The 24263-nt window shown below is 43.0% G+C and overlaps 3 protein-coding genes across 4 annotated transcripts; 2 read left to right on the forward strand and 1 right to left on the reverse strand.

Annotated features, from left to right (window-relative positions):
* Positions 1-928: 928 nt before the first annotated feature.
* LOC118279731 (cytochrome P450 6B7-like) lies at positions 929-3770 on the forward strand. The gene is made up of 3 exons (XM_035599451.2): positions 929-1093; positions 1904-3337; positions 3531-3770. The coding sequence occupies exons 2-3, from the start codon at positions 1975-1977 to the stop codon at positions 3710-3712; spliced, it is 1545 nt and encodes a 514-aa protein (XP_035455344.2). The 5' UTR covers positions 929-1093; positions 1904-1974; the 3' UTR covers positions 3713-3770.
* Positions 3771-4251: 481 nt separating this feature from the next.
* On the forward strand, positions 4252-9974 carry LOC118279837 (uncharacterized). 2 transcript variants are annotated; one of them, XM_050702765.1, is made up of 8 exons: positions 4252-4772; positions 5656-5774; positions 6249-6367; positions 6931-7021; positions 7811-7926; positions 8454-8535; positions 9100-9218; positions 9582-9974. In XM_050702765.1, the coding sequence occupies exons 1-8, from the start codon at positions 4624-4626 to the stop codon at positions 9762-9764; spliced, it is 978 nt and encodes a 325-aa protein (XP_050558722.1). In that variant the 5' UTR covers positions 4252-4623; the 3' UTR covers positions 9765-9974. The 2 variants fall into 2 exon arrangements, with proteins under 2 accessions (XP_050558722.1, XP_050558721.1); XM_050702764.1 differs by having other exon boundaries at positions 4329-4772; positions 6928-7021; positions 9582-9972.
* A 2344-nt stretch (positions 9975-12318) lies between these two features.
* LOC118279835 (cytochrome P450 6B7-like) lies at positions 12319-16711 on the reverse strand. The gene is made up of 3 exons (XM_035599646.2): positions 16580-16711; positions 13673-15097; positions 12319-13271 (listed from the first exon to the last, which is right to left on the reverse strand). Exons 2-3 carry the CDS (start codon positions 15036-15038, stop codon positions 13093-13095), a joined length of 1545 nt encoding a protein of 514 aa, XP_035455539.2. The 5' UTR covers positions 15039-15097; positions 16580-16711; the 3' UTR covers positions 12319-13092.
* Between the last annotated feature and the right edge of the window lie 7552 nt (positions 16712-24263).

Genomic DNA, 24263 nt, shown 5'->3' on the forward strand with positions numbered 1-24263 from the left:
TGTAAGTCGGCAAACTAACAGACGGATCACCTGATAGTAATCAATCGCCGCCGCCCATGGAGGCTCGCAACATTAGAGGCGTCACAAGCGAGTTACCGGCCTTTTGAAGATTAGTGATTTCAGAATTGGGAATTTGGAAATTGAAGTGGAGTGGAAATGGGCGTTGTTTCACGTCAGTTTTCCGTAAGGCCATGGTATCACTCCGGTCGAGCCGGCCCAGCAGTGCAGAAGATCGGGACTCCCACACTTATAAATAATTATGTAATAATATCATCACAGAATACTATCACCACTTAGTACCTACTTACCCGAAATATGCCGAATGCCTGCAATATGCAAGAATAATAGTTTATAATACACATATATTATTTAGTTAGGCTTGCAAAATATGTGCAATTGATAATTTTAGCGAAAATCCTTCGAAAAGAAAGTTTGATTTTTGATAAAGTGCAAAAACTTTCTGCTAGTCAAATAAAATCCTTTTAAAATAAAAGTTTTGGTTTTTTTTTTGTTATAATTGTATTAGCGACATCTTAACAATGCATTTATTAAAATAAATTATAAAATAGGTATTTAGTTACTGTATTTATTTAGGTAAGACAATTAGTAGTAAATAGTTGTGGCAAAAATTATGACGGAATTTCATCTCGTTAAAATCACAATATTGACAAATCGAATAAAGTATTGAATTTGACTATTGAAATCCAGGATTTTCCGGTACAAAGAGTAAACATGGAATAATACAGTACAGCCAGACTTTTGCTGATCTTTGGACCCTCTTCAAGGACAAACAATTAGTCATTTTTTGATCTTTATTTTTATTATTTTTATCAAAAAAACAAACAAGTATTAGTCATTTTATAATGCCGTACGCCAATTAGTGAGTGCTATCTTGTTTGAACGACTGATACATAAATAAAGAGTTTTGTACATTAATATCTACAGCACATTCACATTTTGCATGTCAACGGCTCAAGTTCTAGTAAACTGTGAAATTCAGTGAATATTTAACTAAACTTGTTTATAATAAAGTTCGCCTTATGCCCCACTATTTTATTGTATTGTGTGCATTAAAGATTATATAAATATTAAGGTAAGTAACCGTTTATAAATATTTGTAAAACGCTTGGAATCAACTTTTTGAGCCAATCAAACTAAAGTACCTTTTTAAAAAAAATATCTTTTATGTAAAATATTAAACTTTGTATAAGTTTTAATAAATAAATATAAATGAGCTCTCTTAGACACAGTGGCATAAACAGGGTACAGTATATAATTCCTAACACCCAAAATACCGGCAACGCACTTGTAACGCCTCATACATGGGCGGCGGCGATTGCTTACGATCCGGTGAATCGCAGTCTGCTCGTTTACCGGCTTATACCATAAAAAAATATAATTTGATTGAATTCTGTTAGTTGGACACTTCAAAACGAGAGAATATTTTGTCACGTTTAGGAAAAATTACATTGAACAAAAGAATAGATCCCTCACTATTAAAAAACTACTCATTTATTCAAAACCACTTAGTAGTAAAACATTAACAAAAAATCTTGTCATTTTCTTGTGTATAAAAAATCATAATCGTTTTGCAAGTTTTAATCTATGTAATAACACATTACAATACCTGGCTCTATAACACAATGACAACAAATAAGATAACACTATCACCGGCTTATGCAGATATAATTAAGCAAGTTGTGGGAAAACGGTTCTTAATCGCATTGAAATTTTGGTGAAATAAGTAGGTACATAATTAATATATTTCAATCAAAATTTCCTGCCACGCTACTACCAAGTAAAGCTATAAAAGAAAACCTAAAAAATACAAGCGTTAATTCGTTTACGATTGTACTTAAATGGTTCGCTACAGCTTCATTGATAGACATTCTTAATGTTACAGATCACAACAACTCTTGGCGACGCACAGTGAAGTAGATTCAAGCACCATTTGTAGTAAGCAACGAACTAAACATGATTTTCATAGCTATAGCTGCAGTCCTACTGATCACCCTCTACATTTATGGAACAAGAAACTTCAATTATTGGGAAAAAAGAGGCGTCAAACATGACAAGCCTTATTTCCTTATCGGGAATAACTACAAGGAATATTTCGGGAAAGCCAGTATGACGCAAGTAGCAGACGAGCTGTACTGGAGGTATCCCAATGAAAAAGTCGTCGGATTCTTCCGCTCCACGCGTCCAGAGTTACTGATACGAGACCCAGAAATTGCGAAACGAATTCTGATCACAGACTTTGCTCATTTCTTTGAGAGAGGTTTGAATCCTCATAATACCGTGTTCGAGCCTCTGATGCAGAACCTGTTCTTTGCCGAGGGAGATCTGTGGAAGCTGCTCCGACAGAGAATGACGCCCGCCTTCACTACGGGCAAACTGAAGGCAATGTTCCCGCTGATCGTGGAACGAGCGGAGAAGCTGAAGACGCGAGCGCTGGCTGCGGCCGCTGAGGGCAAGTCTCTGGACGCGCGCGACTTGATGGCGAGGTACACCACCGACTTCATTGGAGCCTGCGGGTTTGGGCTCGAAGCAGACTCACTCAACGATGAGAACTCCGCGTTCAGACAGCTCGGTGTAAAAATTTTCAAAGTAACAACTATGGATATTGTAAAAGGTTTAGCAAAAGAATTATTTCCCGAATTGTTCAAAAATCTAAAGTTATGGACTAGAATAGAAAATGACATCAATGAGCTTGTCGGGGAGATTTTGAAGAAGAGAGACTACAAGCCCTGCGGCAGGGGAGACTTTATAGATCTAATGCTGGAGTGTAAACAGAGGGGGGTAATAGTCGGTGAGTCAATTCAAAATAAAAAGCCTGATGGCACTCCTGAAATTGCAAAACTAGAAATTGATGACGCATTAATTGCTGCTCAAGTGTTTGTGTTCTTCGCTGCTGGGTTCGAGACCTCGTCATCGGCGACCAGCTTCACTCTGCACCAGCTGGCGTACCACCAGGACGTGCAGAAGAAGGCGCAGGAGGAGATCGACCGCGTGCTGGCCAAACACGACGGCAAGCTGTCGTACGACGCGGTTAAAGAGATGCACTATTTAGAGAACGTGTTCAAAGAAGGGATGCGAATGTTCCCCTCTCTCGGGTTCTTGTACCGCCAGTGTACCAAAGGGTTCACATTCCCAGAGCTGAACTTTTCAATAGATAAGAGTGTGCTCGTGCTGATCCCACTGCAATCAATGCACAATGATCCCAAATACTTCCCCGAGCCTGAAGTCTTCCGCCCAGAGAGGTTCGATCCCGACGAGTTTGATTCCAACAACAAATACGTTTACATGCCGTTTGGGTCGGGACCGAGAGCTTGCATAGGTAAGTGACTTGTGGTTATACAGTTCTAAACAGTATAGTAAACTTATCCTATATCTATTTAAGTAGTCCTCACGTTGAATAAATTTGGAAAGAGCTTGATGAGGTTTAAATGCAAAATGCTCTCTATAAATGCCACTAAGTCGAGAAATTTGGCATCAGGTACATCGTATTATACTACCTTTTACTTTTCCAGGTGAACGCTTGGGTGCGATGCAGTCTTTAGCCGGTCTAGCGGCGATCCTGTCCTGCTTCACGGTGGAGCCCGCGAAGGAAACACTCAGGCACCCTGTCGTGGATCCCCATAGCTCCGTGGTTCAGTGCATTAGAGCTGGACTACCTCTAATGTTCCGCGAGAGGAGTAAACATGTGAATTAGTAGAAAACATTAGAATAAATAGTTGCAAAAATACCTAAATAAATAATATCTGTAAGTACCTATATGAATTTCATTTATTCCGGTAGCAGGTATACCATACCGGTTGCAGACTTAGGTACTTCTGTTAATCTTAGGTACTTACTTATATTTCAATATTTGAAAAATATGATAAATATATTTGTACGGTGTTCCTAAAGTAAGGCGGTAACAAAATATGGCACGCACTATACATAGGTAACAGTGTACCAGTTCATAAGAAATTAAAACGTAGGTCAATTAAACGCTGAGGTCGTATTTCGTTATCAGACTCTTACTGGACATAGAACAAAAACTTGTGTGTTTAGAGTCAAATACTGTCGCGCAATTTATAAACGCAGTAAAGAACATGTGCAGTATGTGGTACTTAACTGCGTTTATAAATTGCGCGGCAGAATATTTTACGAGTAAAATAAAAGTACAAATAGTGGAATATACAATAATATAAAGTCAGTTTGGATGTAATTATTTTATAACCATTTAATATAAAAGTTCAACGTGCATTTTATCGTGATAATATATTGGACGTAAAAAATAAGTTTTACTTTAATCCTGAACCACTCTGACCCAGAACAAGTGTGATTATTATAACGTCTTGTAATTACAATAGCCATAGCAAATAAACAATTAATATTTCTTCAGAAGAATTTCCTACTGGGTAGGCATTAAACTTAATTTTGTCCTAAAGTTTAAATCCTGTCTGTGTAAATAATCTATGACTGCTTGTGTTCTATTTATCTCTGTGGTGTAATTCTCTGTCAACATGGCGGTAATATAATTTTCAAATCTTCCGTAACTACCTACTAAATGTAAGAAATAAACAAAGTGTACAGTTACCACAAAGTTATTGTGATTTATGTTGTGTTATTTCCGAAATGGCTGCAAAATACGAAAAAACAAAGACTCAGCTGGTTGCTATTTACAAATTAGAGTTTTATAAAAACAAAAATAATTGGAAGCTGTTTAAGAAGAATGAGAGGGCGATCAAAGACGACTCGCGGTCGCAAACACCAAATAGTAAATTGTAAGTATCTTTACGAAACTAAGTAAAATAAATAAGTTATAACCAAGCATGTTTGACGAAACAACAATAATGTGTTTTGTTGTAAGAACTTTTCTTCTAATAACTAGGTCTGTTTGTTATTTATTGTAATGTTATGTTATGTATGAAATTGAATGAAAACTTGTGTTTGGACTTCCTACTATGCATCTACACCATGCTGCCAGACTCCCCCATTTGTGATAAAACAAAAACAATGACCAAGTTTCGATATTTAATTGGAATTCGTTTGGTCCACCAGTGCTAAGCTATGTGTACTAATAGATATGTTTAGTGGAAGCCAAACGCATACACAGTAACGTAGCTTAGCACATCTGCTGGAGTAGTAGCCTGCCTGAGACAGGTGACAGTAAGCAATATTTTTGGATACACCAATCTATAAGTGACACCTAAGAGCACAAGTTGGAATGTCAACAAATTAAGAAATAAATAATAGTCTGTCAGATTGTCTGTCTGTCCGTTAGTAAAGCTAGGTGCAAAGTGTAGTGTTCTCTATAAGACATCAGAAACTGTTTGTTTTTTTTTTTCATAGAATTTCTCATACTATCCTACTAATAGAATGCAAAAGTGAGTATGTGTGTATGTTTGTTACTCAATGACTTAAAAACAGCTGAAGGGATCTGAATGAAATTTCCTATAAAGATAGATTATACTCTGAAACAACACATGTGGTAGGTAATTTTTATCCTGAAAATGTGACTGAAGCCGCTGGCAGAAGCTAGTCTATTTAATGGTTTTGTTTGCTTACCATCATCCCACATAGAATTTCATCCCTTCATATTGTACCTATGTCCTTACCAAGAGAAACTTCTCTAGTATTTTCTACTGAATGTATATTTGTGTGTAGATGTGATTGCAGCAGACTGGACCAGACATACAGCGTGGAAGATCTGCGTGCAGGACCGGAGTATGATACAGAGCAGTCACCACTCAACAAGGCCTTCCTAGATGAACCTGGGGGGACAGGTATTCCATTATTGCATCTCCAAAAGTAATGAATATTCCAGCAGAGGATGATGCACTGCCAAAAGGTGGTCATGGCAGTGCATCATGCATTGCCATGACCACCTGTTTTTTTTGAGGTAAGAATCCATCCAATGACATCTCCCGCCTTGGGCGAGGTGGGAGGGAGTGTCAGACTCTTACTTACTAAAAACCACCCCGTTCCTACTCCTGCTTTGAACCGGAGCCCCGGTAAGACCGCTAGGTAGTCCACAGCTCCGGACTGCCATGGGCCTTGGGTGAACCCACTTTGCACCAGTTATGTTAGGGGCTCATGTCATACGGGTGTGTCTATTGCCATAATTCAGGAACAATTCTGGAATCTAGACTCCATAGTACTCCTAAGAATCTTCAAAGAACTGAAAACCCTATACATAACTAATACTAAACAAAATGGCAGTCTTAATATTGATCAATATTCCTATTTTCCACTTTCAGAAGACGAGGAGGCTCCAGACTTGCTGCCAGCGGAGTTTGACCTCCCCGAGCCGGCCACTCAGTGCCTGTTCCAGCACCAGTGGGGGGACCATGATGGGATGTGGCGGGATATACAGCAGGTAAGCCGCTCAGGAAACCAGCGAGATTCTATCACACTGCAACACCAGAGCCATCTGGTGAGAGTTGCTGACCTTGTGGGAAACAGTGTTTTGTTGCTCAACAGATGGCGTTAATATACATATTTTTTTATGAAATAAGCCGGTAAACTAGCAGACGGATCACCTGATGACTGATGATAAGCTATCGCCGCCGCCCATTGACATTTGAAACACCAGAGGCGTTACAAGTGCGTTGCCGGCCTTTTGGGGGTTAGGAATTTAAGGTTAGTTGGGGAACCGGGGATTGGGAACGGGCGTAATTTTGCCTTCGGTAACCTCACTCACACAACGAAAACGTTGTTTCACGTCGGTTTTCTGTAAGGCCGTGGTATCACTCCGGTCGAACCGGCCCAGTAGTGCCGAAGCATGGCTCTCCCACACCTTAAAGATACATAGAGGAAGATCTGTTTTCCTAATACTAAATTACACTAGGAAATTCTCTGTTGGACAAACATTACCTACCTCTCGCTACATAAGCACTACACCGGTAGCCTTCATTGCGTCATTGTTCCCTCTTGCAGCAGGATTGGTGCGGCGCGGAGGCGGAGGGCATGCCAGAGGAGCTCGCGTACGACCACTGCGACGGACCCTACCACCGCGACCTCTGGCCGCCAGGTACACTTTATTCCCTAGTTGTAAGGTTGAAAATCTTTTGAAGTTCAATGGAGTCGTTTAGATATGTATCCTAGCCTTCTAGACGACGAATGGTCATATCCAAATATATCATATAACATTTCTCCATGTCCTTCGAGCATGTAGGGAACTAAGCTTCATTCTTGTTTTGTTGTTGTTTCGTCTTGCTTAACTTTTATCAAAATGGGCGTATGGTGTATCCAAAATGTATATCAACCATTATCATGAGGCACGACTGATTTCAAATTACAAGAGGAGCCTAAAAAACCTTATTAATCATTTGTGAGTTAGCTGGCTGAATGACGCGATGTTTGCTGTGTCTTTTGCGCATACTAATCGTGATTATGGGGCTATCCATGGTCTGAAATGAATTGAGTCACCTTGAAAATATAGTTGGTCGAGTAGCGGACTCGTTGGTCGAGTGGTCGCAACTGCCGGACAAGGGGTCTCGGGTTCGATTCCCGAGTCGGGCAAAGTATTACTGGGCTTTTTTCGGTTTTTCGAAAATTTCTCAACAGGAACACGGTGTCTGGAATTGTGCCCAGTATATGGCAATTCACCCCCTATTACATGGGACTTATAACACAAATGGTGAAAAGTGAGTGTACATTGGTATTACGTGCCGTAATGTGCACCTCTGCCTACCTCTTTTGGGATAAAAGGCGTGACGATATCCTATCCTGAAAATATAATTTTTGCCCGTCTATTATTATTTTCCTTTCCTATCCTGATGCTCTTTACCTGATGATGCCTTAATGTGTACGGTTCCAGTATGCGAGGTCCCCCAGCCAGCCCTGCCCCCCGGCGTGTCCACCGCGGAGCTGCTCCGCGCGGCAGACTGCTGCCTGCAGGACACTCACTGCACCACTACTGAACTACATGATTCTGTGAGTCAATGATAAATTATATTTATTTTTGCATATAGGTTACAATGTAATTCTTTTACACGTCAATCTCTTAATTAACTAGATGAGTACTAGAGCGATATAGATTTTATTGTCATCTCTAGCTTCTGTCCATAGCTTTGCTTGCGTTCTCGTGCAATAAAAAGTAGCCAATGTGTTATGTTATTCCAGAGCATAATTATTTACCTCTGTTATTTCATTTCATTCCGATCCCTTCCGCTGTTTTGATGTGATTAATAAACATACACGCAAATTCATAGACATTCACAATAATATCATATAACTAGCGACCCGCCCCAGCTTCGCATGGGTGCAATAGTGATATACTATACATATGTATATTATACATGTCACCGGAAAATAACAAGAATTTACTAGAAAGTTTATAAACTTTCATAGGATTCTAAACGGGAGACAAATTGTAATATTTTACGTCCACATTTTCGTAAGGAAGAACGGAGAAAGCGGCTTTGTTGTATACTATGTGGTGATAGCTTTCAACCCCCCAGTTGGACGAGAGCGCGGAGTTCGCCCGCGGGGCGCACGCCGCGCCGCACTCCTCCGAGCTGGAACTGAGGGACTGTAGCCACGGTCGGTATAAAAAAAATCGTATATTATTATATACTAGCTACTTCCGCGCGGTTTCACCCGCTCTGCTCGGCTCCTATTGGTTATATCGTGATGTTTTATAGCCTATAGCCTTCCTTGATAAATGCACTATCCAACACAAAAACAATTTTTCAATTCGTACCCGTAGTTCCGGAGATTAGAGCGTTCAAACAAACAATCAATCAAACAAACTCTTCAGCTTTATAATATTAGTATAGATTATGTTTGTAGTATGTAGTGGCATTACTAGAGATATTTTATCATTATCTATATTAAATCTCTCTATCGCTACAGAGGATTTCCCATTAACCCATGGAGTGTCTCATGCACCACCGTCGGCGCATAAGACGGTATATTTGCCTAGGTCAAATATTCAATGGCTTAATCTCCATACTTGGCAGACGGAATTGGGACAATTGAGGATCATAGTTTGGTTGTCTAAATTGTACTGCTGCATATCCCTCGGCGGTTCCAAAATTTTTCTATAATCCCCAACCTGTCTGTCAAGTGTGGGGATTAATGGAAAACCTCCCTCCGTCCCCCCAGAGTGTGTGTGTGTGAGGGACCTGTGCTGGCGCCTGTCCACGGTGCAGCTGCAGCGCGCGCTGGCGGTGCACCGCGCCGCACTCGCCGCGCTACTGAGGGAGGCCGCCCGGAGGGGACAGGTACCCGTACACGCGTAGCTGCTCATTTATACCTTTTTTTCGAAAATGGTCGTTATTTTTTTATGGTATAAGCCATTAAATTTAACGAGATGCATCACCTGATGATAAGTAATCGCCGCCGCCCATGAACACCCGAAACACCAGAGGTGTTACAAGTGCATTGCCGTTTTTTTAGGGGTTAGGAATTTAAGGGTTGTTGGAGAATCGGAGATTGGGAATGAGGACAATCGGGCTTCCAGTAACATCACACAACGCAAGCGTTGTTTCATGTCGGTTTTCTGTGAGGCCGTGGTTAAATTTATTATCAGCTCTATATTCTACCACGATACAAAATAAATGTTCACTCTGTATAATATTCCACAGTTCACCCCATCACCCTCGCAGCCGACAGTCCCCCTGGACGTGCCAGTCCGCGACACCGACCCCCCCACCCCCCCGGACCCCGTCCTGGGGGGGTCGCACCGCGCCGGCAGGGGGCGCGGCAGGCTGCACCTACTCAACGATAACCTCGTCGGCTTCGGACGGGGGAGGCCCTTCTGGTTGTAATCATAACACTATAAGACTTTAAAAAATGCCATAATTATTATTTACCATCATCATGATCAGCCTGTAGCCTACTACTACTACTGGACAAAGGTTTCTCACAATGGGCTCTCCCACACAGAGATGTAGAAGCATTAATCACCACTCTTGCTCAATGCGGATTGGCGATTTCAAACTTATAATAAGACATTAAATAGTGTCACACCATTGGACGTTTAATATTCGACAGCTGTAGTGATTCGTAAACGTAGAAAGAAGGTATTTTGAAATACCTTCTTTCTACGTTTACGTTTAAAGTACGAGATTGCTTTACGTTTAAAATACTCGAAACGAGAGTGCGTTCGACGTTTTGTTTAGTTGGTTCGTTCGAGCGGGCCAATCAGAGTGCCGTACGTGCTCTCGTTTCGCTTACTTTAAGCGTAAAGCAATCTCGTACTAGGGGTACAGGGGGATCTAGCGTACTGGTAAACTAAACAACGCTAGCCCCCATTACATGGAGGTTGCAGGCAGGCGCTAGATGCAGATCGCTTGCAACCGTACTATGTGAGGCCGTGGACACACTGTGGCTGGTTGCATGATGATGGGACTGTATAAACCCAAAGTATTCTCATATTGTATTTTGTATGAGTAACATTTAGGCATAACATACCAGTTTCTTGTTATTTAGACCTCATAAAATACCTACCTGTATTTTTATTCTGTTTGGGATCGGATTTCCGATACATACATATATGTATATACGTACGTATGTACGTAAAATTCTATCTATAAAAGTAATTTGAAGGGAGGGGAGCGAAGGTACATACTTATCCTTTTGGATGGGAGTCGTTATAAAATGTATGACTTTTTTAAAGCTATTTTCTAACTATGCACGAAAATCACCTTTTTTCCCCAGGTTATGAAATTAGTTACTTAGTAATACTAAGTTGATTATGATTGTGTAATTATATGAATCAAAACATTTAAAAATGTGTTGGTAAAATTGTATACCGGTGTATCGGTATACGGTTGTATCGGAAATCCGATCCCGCTGTATATGTACCTATATATCTAACATTGTATATGTAGTATTAGGTAATCAGAGTGTTCCTATATTTAGTGAATAAATTGTGTAAGCGAAGTACAAAGTATTGAACAAAGTTATTCTAAATATATAGTTTATTACTTTAGTAAACAGATAGTCGTGGGGAAGATGACTGATTGTATTGATTATGTGTTTATAACCAGCTTTTGCCCACGGCTTGGCTCACGTCAAGAAGTATTATTAATGGAATTTATTAAAATCCTTTCTCAGGGTATGCCTTTCTTTAAAACTTAACTGGTGGAAATAACATACATAGTTTCAACCATTTTAACGCCGCGGTAGGTCAATTTTTAAGAATAAAGGATATAAATCTGGTATTCTGGGTTTATTTCAGGTTATTTCTACAAAACAAGAAAAATCTTGTTTTTAGTCTAAAAACATTCAACTAATATAATAAATACGAAAGTTGGTATGTTTGTTTCCACATCAAATCGACTGAAACAGTCGAGATGAAACTTGGAACAGGGGTAGATTATGGTCTGGTATAACCAGTTCACTTTTTATCCCACGGCAAAGCTGCTGGTAGAAGCTAGTCTTGTTTTCACTAGAAATCATCTTCCCGATGACAATTTGTTTCTGTATAGAAAGCTAAATGATATATGATTATGTGATTGTGATCTCATGTGTGATGTAACATGTTACAGTGTGACGTGAAATTGTGGTGATGTTACAAGTTAAAGTGATTTATGTCCGAATACTCAAACGCTACTCAATTTTAAGACGCTAAACTAGTTCTGTCCCTGTCAATTCTTTATAAGATTACAGAGATAGCACCATATTTAAGTACAACTTAAAATTGAGCAGCGTATTCGGGTGTTAATGTTACAAGTTAAAGTATTGTAATGTTTGAGTGTAAAGTCGCTAGTGCTGTGTGATGTGATTGTGATACTAGGTGCGTGGTGTCCTACTGTTGTGTCTTGCTGTTAATAAAACATTTATTTTTGTAGTTTGTGGTGTTTTATTTATTTATTTTTTTGAGGGGGGGAAAATCATCCAATTACTTCTCTCGCCTTGAGCGAAGCGGGAGGGATTGTCAAACTCTTACTGATTAAAAACCACCCCGATCCTATACCTTGTTTTTCGAGTCGGAGCCCCCGTAAACCCGCTAGGTAGTCCGCAGCCCCGGATTTATTTATTGCCTAGTAATGTATTTTCTTGGTATAAATCGATAAACGAACAGACAGATCACCTGACAACAATAAAATATCATTACTTTGCTACTGATAAAACTAGCATGTTTAATGAAAAATATCGAACTCGGCGCCATAGTAACTTTTATTCAACTCAACATTACCTATCCAATGAATACACATAGCTATTGGAAGGTTTGCATAGAAATTGGCATCATCCTTCACCGTCACCTATACCAATAGGTAGACAGGGTATGAGCTGACTTGTGTATAGGATACTTATTTTTTCCACGGGAATGTGGGCGAATCCGCTCGCACAAGCTAATAAAACAAAAATAAATGACAATATGACAGATGCTTTATTATACCTACATAATATAAGTTTAGTACAGTAACAGTATATCCGCTCTGTACAACATTATATTTTATCGCTAACTGCGATCACAATTACAAACATAATTACACATGTTTTACGAAGCATTTCATTGAAATTACAATATACCTAATGTACCTATATAGTTATAATAGTAACTAGCAGAGATAAATACCTAACTTAAAAATAAAATCTCATTTATTATAGTTTGGATCATTAATTTTATTTAACTCATTGAAAAACTAATGTTTTTTTTATTAAATTACGTTCACATACCTTAATGTATTTACGTTATAGATGCTATTTACAAAGGGAAAACCGGTTTTTTTTTAAATTATTTCACCAAATAGATTAACAATTGTAATTTTAATCAGTACTTAGAGACTGAGAGTACCTCATATAGATCACAATGCTTACTTATAATATTGCTATTTTTCTAGCGATCTTGTACAAAATTCCTAAAAACCAAAAAGTTAATTTAAATTTAAGTATTTATTTGGGAACATCCCTAATAATTACATTCATAGGTATAATACTTTACACTTACCTACTTAATTAATTGGACCTATTTAAATAAACTTAGTTCATGAATAAATTATTATTCAGGCTTGTTCGCAACCGTAGTCAGAGTCAATTACGATTTCGTCCCTACAAGAATTGCTAAGCACTGGGTTAAGTAACCATTCAAAGACTCTGAGTACGGCACCTCATTTATTACACAATCTTACGCATAACTCCGTCAGTTCAAGCATGTTTGCTTCTCTCGCGGAACATGAGCGGCAGTCCGGCCTTGATGCTCTGCACCACGCTGGAGAGCGGGTCCACCACGGGATGCCTCACCGTCTCCTTGGCAGGCTCCACCGTGAAGCAGGAGAGCACTGCTGCCAGGCCGGCTAGGGACTGCATGAGACCTAGGCGCTCACCTGGAATAGGAACATGCATTGTTGATAAATGATTCTAATATTATAGTAGTGTATGTTTGTTACTCTATAACGGCAAAACGATTAAAGGTATCGGAATGAAATTTGGAACAGGCATAGATTATGGTTTGGAATAACATATAGGCTACTTTTTACACGATGATAATGCGGGTAAAGTCGCTGGCAGATGCTAGTTTAGCCATAATTTATTAAAATGAAGAAACATTCGATTAAAAAAGTACTATTATATTGTGTGGGACGCCATGTATGTCAAAAACACTGTGTTCGTGAAACCTACACATACTTTATGCAAACTTGTTTAATAATATGTCTGCCTAAGTCGATATAAGTTTGCAAATCTGTTTGGACACTCACTATGTTATACAACAACAATGGTGACTTACCTATACAAGCTCTGGGTCCGCCTCCGAACGGTAAGTAAACATACTTGACGTTGTTAGCATCAAACTCGTCTGGCTCGAACCGCTCCGGACGGAACACGTGCGGCTCGGGGAAGTACTTGGGGTCGTTGTGCATCGACTGCAGCGGGATCAGCGCGCGCACGCCCTCGTCCACCGCCAGCCCCAGCTCCGGGATCGTGCAGGCGCGCGTGCACTGCCGCAGCAGGAACCCCAGCGACGGGAACATGCGCAGCCCCTCCTTGAACACGTTCTCTAAATAGTGCATCTCCCTGATCGCGTCGTACGACAGCTTGCCGTCGTGTTTGGCCAGCACGCGGTCGATCTCCTCCTGCGCCTTCTTCTGCACGTCCTGGTGGTACGCCAGCTGGTGCAGAGTGAAGCTGGTCGCCGATGACGAGGTCTCGAACCCAGCGGCGAAGAACACGAACACTTGAGCAGCAATCAGCGAGTCGTTGAACTCCAGCGTGACAGTCTCCGCGGTGCCGTCCGGCTTCTTGTTCTGTATGGACTCCCCGATCATGGTGCCCTTCTGCTTGCACTCCAGCATCAGGTCCAGGAAGTCTCCCCTCCCGCACGGCTTGTAGTCTCTCTTCCTCAGTATCTCTACGACGAGCTCGTTGATCTCTTTCTCCACTCGCGTCCATATTTTCAGGTTCCTGCACAGTTCTGGGAACAATTCCTTGGCAATGGCTGTCATTATTTCTTGAGGTCTCACTTTAAAGATTTTAATGCCGAGCTGTCGGAACGGAGAGTTCTCATCGTTGAGTGAGTCTGCTTCGAGCCCAAACCCGCAGGCTCCAATGAAGTCGGTGGTGTACCTCGCCATCAAGTCGCGCGCGTCCAGAGACTTGCCCTCAGCGGCCGCAGCCAGCGCTCGCGTCTTCAGCTTCTCCGCTCGTTCCACGATCAGCGGGAACATTGCCTTCAGTTTGCCCGTAGTGAAGGCGGGCGTCATTCTCTGTCGGAGCAGCTTCCACAGATCTCCCTCGGCAAAGAACAGGTTCTGCATCAGAGGCTCGAACACGGTCTTATGAGGAGTGAAGCCTCGCTCGAAGAAGTGAGCAAAGTCTGTGAATAGAATTCGTTTCGCAATTTCTGGATCTCGTATGAGTAGCTCTGGTCGCGAGGAGCGGTAGAATCCGACGACTTTCTCATCGGGGTACCTCCAGTAGAGCTCGTCAGCTACTTGTGTCATGCTGGAGCGGAACAGGTAGCCCTGCAGGTTGTTGCCGAACAGTGGGAGGGGCTTGTCATGTTTCACTCCTCTGACCTCCCAGTACTTGAAGTTCCTCGTGCCGTAGAAGTACAGAGTGACGAGCAGCACCACTACTACCGCGATCACGATCATCTTGGCAGCTGTCACTGCGCAGAGGGCAGCACTCGAGCTTTTAGGATGCACTGCACGATCTGTAACGTAACAATACTTGGATCAGACTTATCTTAATATTATTATAATTATAGCAAACCGTTTTGTTGTGTCATTGTATGTAGGTAATAAATGGTTGCGATAGCATTATCAATATTATACAAGGCGATGATAAAGTTGTTGATTGTATGACTGGAGAGTGTTTTATACGCACTTTGTAAAATTATGAATTTACAAAGGTAATTTTTTTCACATTAGGATTTTCTTGTGACATACAAGTTCACATAAACATGACACCCAGACTCGAAACAACAATTTGTGGATAACACAAAGAGTTGCTCCGTGCGGGAATCGAACCCACTACCCGTAGCGCGGCAGCCAATTACCCAGTCACCGCACTAACCGTGCAATCATGTTCACATAAAAGAACAAAGTATACTTGATATCCATATAGGTGGAGTTTCTTGCTCGTTCTTCTCCATTCGAAGCTACACTTTGGAACGAGCGCCTAGCTTCACTGACAGACAGACTGACGGACAATTCAATTTGACGTTTCAAAAGTGCCTTATTTAGGATTAATTGAAATAAATGCTTTGACTTTGACTTTGACTTTGTATACTTTGGCCGGGGTCAGCGATGCGTATCAATATCATTAAGTATAATATCATTAACTGCCGTACTCAGAGACAATTAATGATTACTTAAACTATTCCTTAATAACTAAACTACGGTTTTGTTCTGAAAATAATTGCTAAGGACTAGGTTAAGTAACCATTAAATGACTCTGAGTACGGCGGTAAGTATAAAATTATAAATATGACTTGACATTGAAACTTGCACTGATTGTTATGTTTACACGTTTAATTTTTAAACCATTTAAATACTTAGCTAATTGTATTTATAAACATTTCACGTCAAACTTATCAACAACAGCATAATATGGTTTCGAACAATAAGAAAAAACACCAACATTTCTGTAATTCTGAATTAAATAGCAATCATCTGTCTGTGTTTGTTAAATAATAAACAAAAACAAGACTAATGTACCTACCCAATAAGGAAGCACACCTACCTATATGCCTATATGTATAGCTTCTAAAACTGGTTATAACTTAGTACTCTACATTAAGATCAACAGCTTATAAGTGGCTACTGCTGACCAAAGGCCTCTTCTCACACGGAGAAGGTTTGAGGTCTCAATGCGGGTTGAACTTGGTACTTATCTACTCATTAAAACACAATAGGTGTAATCAAACACAAGGAAAATATCACACAGTGTCTACACTATTTAATTGCATGAAATTACAGCACTCTACTGTAAACCAAAACTGTGGTAACTTTGGTGGATACTACCTATATACAGTATATAGGTTCAGGATCCACAGCTAATGTAACAACGCTATTTGTAAACACAAAAAAGCTGTTTGTCTAATTAACAAAGTATATACTGATCTGTATAGATTTCTATAGCATGTGTATAATCTCGTATAAACTAATATACAAGTATCTAATAAAGAACTTACCAATAAAATGATATGTAAAACACAATATACTTAATGTAAACAATCACGAAAGTTTACTAGATACAAAATATTGCGCGTGAACTCGCGTGCTACGCCCGCGTCGGCAGCGAGCAACTGAGCGTGTTTGATGTAGTCCACAATAACAACGCGGGATATAAATAGCGCCGGCGTCGCGGAACCAGATAACTCGCAGATTATACCGATACACTGTATACTTGCACTTGTACCGAATGTTTTATCTGACACCTGTAGGCATCATGCTATTGATTTGTTACGCTAATCGGTACTTGGACGGGTTTGGGAGGATTTCGCGACATGACTGTGCATATTTCTATTTTTAATTAACTGCTTATGTTATGTATTTTGATAATATTTAGGCTGTAGTGTGGACTTTGGACTTGTAATATTAAAATTGCGAGACTGTTTTTATTTTTGAGAGGGGAAAACATCTAATGACCGCCCTTCCTGAGAAAGAGGAAATGTTAGACTCTTACTAACTAAAAACCACCCCGTTTTTACTTCTGGTTTTCGACCCGCAGACCTGGTAAACCCGCTAGGCAGTCCGAGACTAGTCTTTCGTCTGAAGCTTTACCCGCAGTACTCAAATCTTGACAAAGTTAACCATTGATTTTTTTAGGAAGGTCATCAATGGTTAATCTGCATCAAAATCGAATCAGCAGTTTTTGAGTTTGATAAACAAATGCAAAAGAAGACCTCTCCCTGGTTAGTTACACACTTGTGATGCCTCTAGAGGCATCACAAGTGTAGCACTAGTGCTACACTTGTGATGTACACACGTAAGTAGTAGTCACACCTGCAGCACTAGTGCTGCAGGTGTGACTACTACTTACACTACATCGGCTACGGTTTCGGTCTACCATCAGACAGTCTGTACCTAAGGTTTGTTGCTATGATAGATGAGATCATAAACTTCATTTCATACCGACCAACGCTCGGTACTCAACATTTGGACCCCTAAACATCATAACATATATCATAACATAAACACAACTTACATGTGTTCATTATTTAACAACGCTACGCAGTTTCGTCAGGTATCAAAGTCCAAAGCTCCGCCATTCATTACGACTGCCCAACAACTTGATTTGAAATGTAACGATGACTGTGCACAAACCGCAGGCTGTAAAATAAATTGCTCAGAGCTAAGTCCACGCAACTTTATTTGTTTTTGCATAGTTTGTCCTCATTGCACCATCCACACTGCTATTGGCTTATTGCACACTATATATACTTACTATTCCATAAGATTTTGAGATACTGAGCAAAGCAGAGCTGTATTATCTCTGAGGCGAACTAGACAAGTGCCGGGTGCCAGGTTACAGAGGGGCGCCGCGAGACGCATGTGCCCAACTACCCCTAGTAGAGTGACGGCACTAAAATAAAATACATAAGGAGCACCTACGAAGTCCTTGCCTAGGGCACACTCTAAGCTTAATCAGCCTACTATCTAGTGGGTTATCGGGGTCCGGCTCGAAAAGCAATGGGAACGGGGGGGTTTTTAGTCAGTAAGTCTGACACTCACTCATTCGATGATTTTCCCCATCAAAAAAGCTTAATCAGCCTTTGGAGGAAACCACAGCGTATCCATAACCATGATGTATCGTATCGCAGCTACTAGTGAACCTTTGTAAGACTTTGGGGGCACTGACGTCCCCTGTGACCCATCCCATCTCCCATCTCCCAGTCCCCTTTAGGCAGCACCCGGAGCCTGTAGTCGTACCTTACATTGAACGTATCAAGTTTTTTTTTCAGTTATCATCAGAAAATCATCCAGTGACTTCTCTCGTGGACAGAGGGACGGACGAGGCGAGAGGGAGTGTCAGACTCTTACTGACTAAAAACCACCCTGTTCCTACTCCTGCTTTTCGAACCGGAGCCCCGGTAAACATGCTAGGTAGTCTGCAGCTCCGGAGAACATATCAAGTAGCAATTGTATATGTAGACTATGTAGTTCGTCTGCCGTCTGTCCGTATGTCGACGATCAATACATGAGTCACTAATTGTACTAATTGGCCATACAATGTACAATCCCACAAATACACGGTTCGTCGCATCGTAATTGGTGTTATAATAATTCGTACTACAGTTCCACAACATAGTCGGATGGATACAAGACTAATGACTCAACAGATTTTACGAAACATAATTAATTTCTTTTAAAACCAGTTTAAGTACAAACAGGTACACTACGAGTCACTAGTTGCCTGTCCATCAGCCGGCGCGGCGGTCAGGAGTCGAGGTCGTCTGTGTAGAGATGTAATTGGGCGCGCGGTGTGTGTGGTGCCTGGGTATATACTCTGTTACTAAAGCGTAGATGACCACTTATGTCTGGTGAATTTAATAGAGCATATCAATTTTATGTAGGTACCTAAGTAAGCATGTACCTTATATGACACAGACTGTGTCAAATACTAAAATTTTTTATATAAGTATTAGGTAGATACACATTTTTTACTGCGAAAGATGGACTCGTGTACCTAGGTATAATGTATCCAATTATTTAACTTTTTTGCTTCACCTCGGAATATGCCATGACGAGGGAAACAGCAATTTTTGTGACCGAGTAAAATTAAGACTGCAGGTAACTCTTAACGACATTTTGGATTTAATCAACTTAACGAGCGTTAACGCAAGTAACTCTCAGTTGCCCGGAGCGGAGGAAAAGGGACTCTCTTATGCCTCCGTCTTAACTATGGCAAAGAGTAGTATAAAACTTGAGGAGCTGGGAATAGACGGCGTCCGCTTCCGCGAAACAGCCACAGGAGCTCGCCTGTTACAAATTCCAGGAGCCTCCAGTGGCCCTAAAGCTGATGCTCTCGCAGAAAAGCTTCGCACGGCTTTTCAATCTGATGACATCAAAGTGTCTAGACCCAGCATTAGCGTAAATGTGCGATTGTCGGGTCTAGACGACTCGGTGACCTCCGATGAAGTACGAGATGCAGTTGCACGATACGGAGAATGCTCCATTGACCAAATTAAGTTAGGGGAAATGTCTCCGGGTCGTAGGGGAATGCGTTCAGTTGTGGTCTCTTGCCCGGTTGCTGCGGCAAAGAAATTAGCCTCTGGGCAAAAGGTACTCGTAGGATGGGTTTCGGCTCAAGTCAAACTCCTTGAGCCTAGGCCTAGCCGATGTTATAGATGTCTGGAAGAGGGACACGTAGGCGTTAAATGCACTCACAGCGTCAATGTTGGTGATTTGTGCTACCACTGCGGAAAGCCTGGTCACAAAGCCAGTACCTGTGACGCACCACCGCACTGCCCCAAGTGCGAAGTGGTGGGCAGACCGGCAGACCATCGCGTCGACAGTAAAACATGCGCTGAAACTGTCAAGAAGAGGGGGAAAAAGAAGGCTGGGCCCTCTGCCTCGGGAGAAACCACGCAGTCAACCCAATCTGCCGTTGCTGCAGTTGGGCAACCTGCGGAGAGGACCCAAAACATGGATTGTCAGTAATGGCTCTGCGCGTCCTTCAAGCTAATATAAACCACTGCGCTCGGGCTCAAGATCTGCTGATTCAGAGCATGGCGCAGTGGTCGATAAATCTTGCGGTGGTCGCTGAGCCGTGGTTTGTACCAGTCAGGGACGACTGGATTTGCGACGTAGATGGCTTGGTGACGTTAATCTCGCGGACCGCAGTGGGTTCCCCGACATTTGAAGAAGTCGTCAAGGGACGAGGTTATGTCGCGGCGTTGTTTGGAGAGATAGTCGTTATTGGTATTTACTTCTCTCCGAACAAACCTCTCGCTGAATTCGAGAACTTCTTAACCGAGTTGGGCATTATCATCCGTCGTTATCATCCTCGTCCATTATTAGTTCTTGGTGATTTTAATGCCAAATCAGTTGCTTGGGGATCACCAGCAACCAACGCTCGAGGTGAAGAGGTCGAGGAGTGGGCCATTGAACATGGGTTAACCCTACTCAACAGGGGTTCCATTAACACGTGCGTGCGAATGCGGGGTGGATCGATAGTAGACCTCACGTTTGCTACCCCAGCTGTAGCACGTCGAGTTCAGAATTGGCGAGTTCTAGAGGAGGTAGAGACCCTATCAGATCATCGCTACATCCGATTTGATGTCTCTGCGCAGACCTCGCCCGGCCCAGGTTCAGTAGCTCCTATTGAGGTTGGTCCACGGTGGGCGCTGAAGAAGCTCAAACGAGAACTACTCCGAGAAGCCGCAATCGTCCAAGCTTGGGTGTCTGCACCAGATAGGCCTTCTGACATTAACGCAGAAACGCAGTGGTTCCAGACGGCGATGACGCACATTTGTGACGCGGCGATGCCTCGGCATCGAACACTGCCCCCGCGTACTCAAGTGTATTGGTGGTCTCAAGACATCGAGCACCTTCGTGCTGCCTGCATGGCGGCGAGGCGTCAGTATGCCAGATATCGGAGGAGACGGCTCCGCGCACCGGACGCGGACATCGTCGAGGCGAATCTTTATGACGCCTATAGGGCGGCGAAAAAGGAACTCAAAATTGCCATTGTGCGGGCCAAGGCCGAGGCCCACAAGCAGCAGCTTACTGCACTGAATCGGGACCCGTGGGGACGCCCATACCTTGCAGTCCGGGGTAAGCTTCGCCCTTGGGCGCCTCCATTAACCCAGAGTTTGCGACCTGAACTGTTGCAAAATATTGTGAGTGCCCTTTTTCCGGCTGGAGAAGCTCACATACCACCACCTATGGCTCCGCCTTCGGCGCCCATCGTGAGAGATGTCGAAATACCCGAGGTTACCCAGGTCGAACTAAGAACGGCAGTGCTTCGGCTCAAGGCAAAAAATACCGCCCCGGGGCCCGACGGAATTCCTGGTCGGGCATGGGTTCTGGCAATGGAGGCACTCGGGCCTCGACTGCGGAGTCTAATGAGCGCATGTCTGGAACAGGGACGGTTTCCACAGCAATGGAAATCTGGAAAGCTAGTTCTGATCAGGAAAGCAGGACGCCCGGCTGACTCTCCGTCTGCCTATCGGCCCATCGTACTGCTGGACGAGGTAGGCAAGTTGTTCGAGCGAATCATCACTGACCGCCTCGTCAAACACCTGTCATCAGAAGGGCCAGATTTGGCAGACAACCAGTTTGGATTCCGTCAAGGGCGCTCGACTGTGGATGCCATTATGCAAGTGAAGACCTTAGCGAATGAAGCTGTGTCCCGGGGTGAGGTGGTCTTGGCGGTGTCTTTAGACATCGCTAATGCATTCAACACCTTGCCCTGGAACTGTATCAAGGAGGCACTCCGGTATCATGGAGTGCCTACCTACCTGCGCTACACAGTCGACGCCTACCTATCGGAGAGGGCAATAATCTACCCGGGTGCTCAAACATGGGGTCGGCGAGAGGTATCGACCGGTGTTCCACAGGGATCGGTCCTGGGACCGCTCCTGTGGAACATCGGGTATGACTGGGTACTTCGTGGTGCTCTTCTGCACGGCGTTGTAGTTACGTGCTATGCGGACGATACACTGGTAACGGCACGCGGAAAGAGTTACCGTGAAGCTGCGCTACTGGCGACGGCAGGTGTTGCGCAAGTCGTGTCAAGGATCCGGCGTCTGGGGCTGGAGGTGGCTCTTAATAAATCCGAGGCCATTTGCTTCCATGGGGCTCGGCGAGGTCCACCGGCAGCTTCACACATTGTGGTTGGAGGAGTTCGTATCGCAGTAAATTCGACTATTAAATATCTTGGTCTAGTCCTTGACAGTCGTTGGAGCTTCGGACCCCACCTCCGGCAACTGGTTCCCAAATTGAGGGGAGCAGCAGCGGCGCTTTCGCGGTTGCTTCCCAATTTGGGGAATCCTAACACATCTTGCCGGTGGCTATACATGGGGATCGTGCGGTCAATGGCCCTCTACGGGTCACCAGTTTGGGCGGATGGACTGACGGCGCCCAATGTCGCTTTACTACGAAGTTCGCAGCGCGCGATGGCCATCAGAGTGATAAGGGGTTACCGCACGATCTCTTTCGAGGCTGCAAGCCTCTTAGCTGGATCCCCACCCTGGGACTTGGAAGCAAAGGCTCTCGCATCACTATATAGGTGGCGCGGGGAGCTGGCTGCCCGGGGCGAGCGATATCCACCTCGAGTTCTTGAGGCACGAAGGACTGAACTCCGTCGTGACACAATAACGGAGTGGAAAACACGACTTGCGCAACCTAGTGCAGAGCACGCCATTATAGCGGCAGTAAGTCCCGTCATGGAGGCGTGGATCGGCAGAGGGCATGGTGTCCTAACCTTCCGGATAACGCAGGTACTTTCCGGACATGGCTGCTTTGGAAAGTACTTTTGTCGCAAAGGCTAGGAGCAGACATCGGTGTGTCATCACTGCGATGGTGGGTTGGAGGATACGGCGCGGCATACGCTCGAAGAATGTTCTGCATGGGCAGAGCCGCGCCGTGAACTCATTGCAGTCACTGTCGACTGTTATACAAGCTATGGTCGACAGTGAGAGTGCATGGGACGGAGTCGCTTCCTTCTGTGAACAAGTAATGTTGGCAAACGAAGCGGCTGAAAGGAAGAGGGAATCAAGATCTTTTCCCTCCCGCCGTAGACGCGCCAATCGTCAGCGCCGTGAGGCGGCAGCCGATCTACGACCTCCATAGGAAAGGCCTGCGGGCGACTGACTGGGGGAGTCAGACGTCCGCTGTATAGGCGAGAGTAGGCGTTAGCGTAGTGTTCCACGCGCGCTACTCGAGGAAGGGAAGCAGCCTCCTAGGGCTACTAACGTGGCGGGACCTGCCGCAAACGAGCGGTAGGTCGAAGCCTGCCGGGTGCGGTGAATCCGTGAGGGCAGCCCGGATCACGGCCACTGAATTAGTAATTTAGACCAATGAAAAACGAATATACCCTTTGTTCTAGATTTTTATCGGTTGTAGGATTTGGATCAGTTTTCTGAATGCTACATTGATTGCTGCATCACGGCCGTCTCATTAAAATATTTACATTACCCTACATATATGTAGCACTAATGACACTAACTACATCGTCACTATGTCATGAGTCATGAGCTGCATCCATATTGTGGACTCTACACCGTTGACGTAGGATGCAGTTCCGTAGATCAGTAGATGCTGCAACTAGCGGACTGGTTCTGCAATACTAATTTCACCATGATTCTCGTTCATTCATCATTATTTCAAACAGTTACTTGTTAGTGTGTCCCGGTACTGGGATAAGTGGTGACAAGTATAGGTAATACTCGTATAATATATACTCAAGCATATAGATAATAATTTTAAACCTATAAGCTGATGGTAAGTGGTGAAGGCAAGTCTTTCGCTAACTATTAACAAATGTCGTCATATATACCTATCTAGACTAATAAATAAAATTTAAGTCTCTGTTTGCAATGTAGGGGCTCCGGCTCGAAAAGCAGTAGGAACGGGGTAGTTTTTAGTCAGTAAGGGTCTGACACTCCCTTTCTCCTCGCCCAAGGCGAAAGAAATCTTTTTTTTGCAACAGTAACAATAAACCGCTAGGTCGTCGCATGGCATTTCTTCTTTGTACTTGCTTCGTGAAGTGTAAGACTTTGATAACGCATAATTTCGCACCAAGGACGAATGTATCCGCCTAGATAACTATTCCAAATTTAGATTTATATTGTACGTGTATTATACTAACTGTTGCACGCGACATTGTCCGTGATAAATAATGAATTACTGCTGACAGAATTTTGCTTT

The sequence above is a fragment of the Spodoptera frugiperda genome, chromosome 22 (assembly GCF_023101765.2).
Source record: "Spodoptera frugiperda isolate SF20-4 chromosome 22, AGI-APGP_CSIRO_Sfru_2.0, whole genome shotgun sequence".
Classification (NCBI taxonomy): Eukaryota; Metazoa; Arthropoda; class Insecta; order Lepidoptera; family Noctuidae; genus Spodoptera; species Spodoptera frugiperda.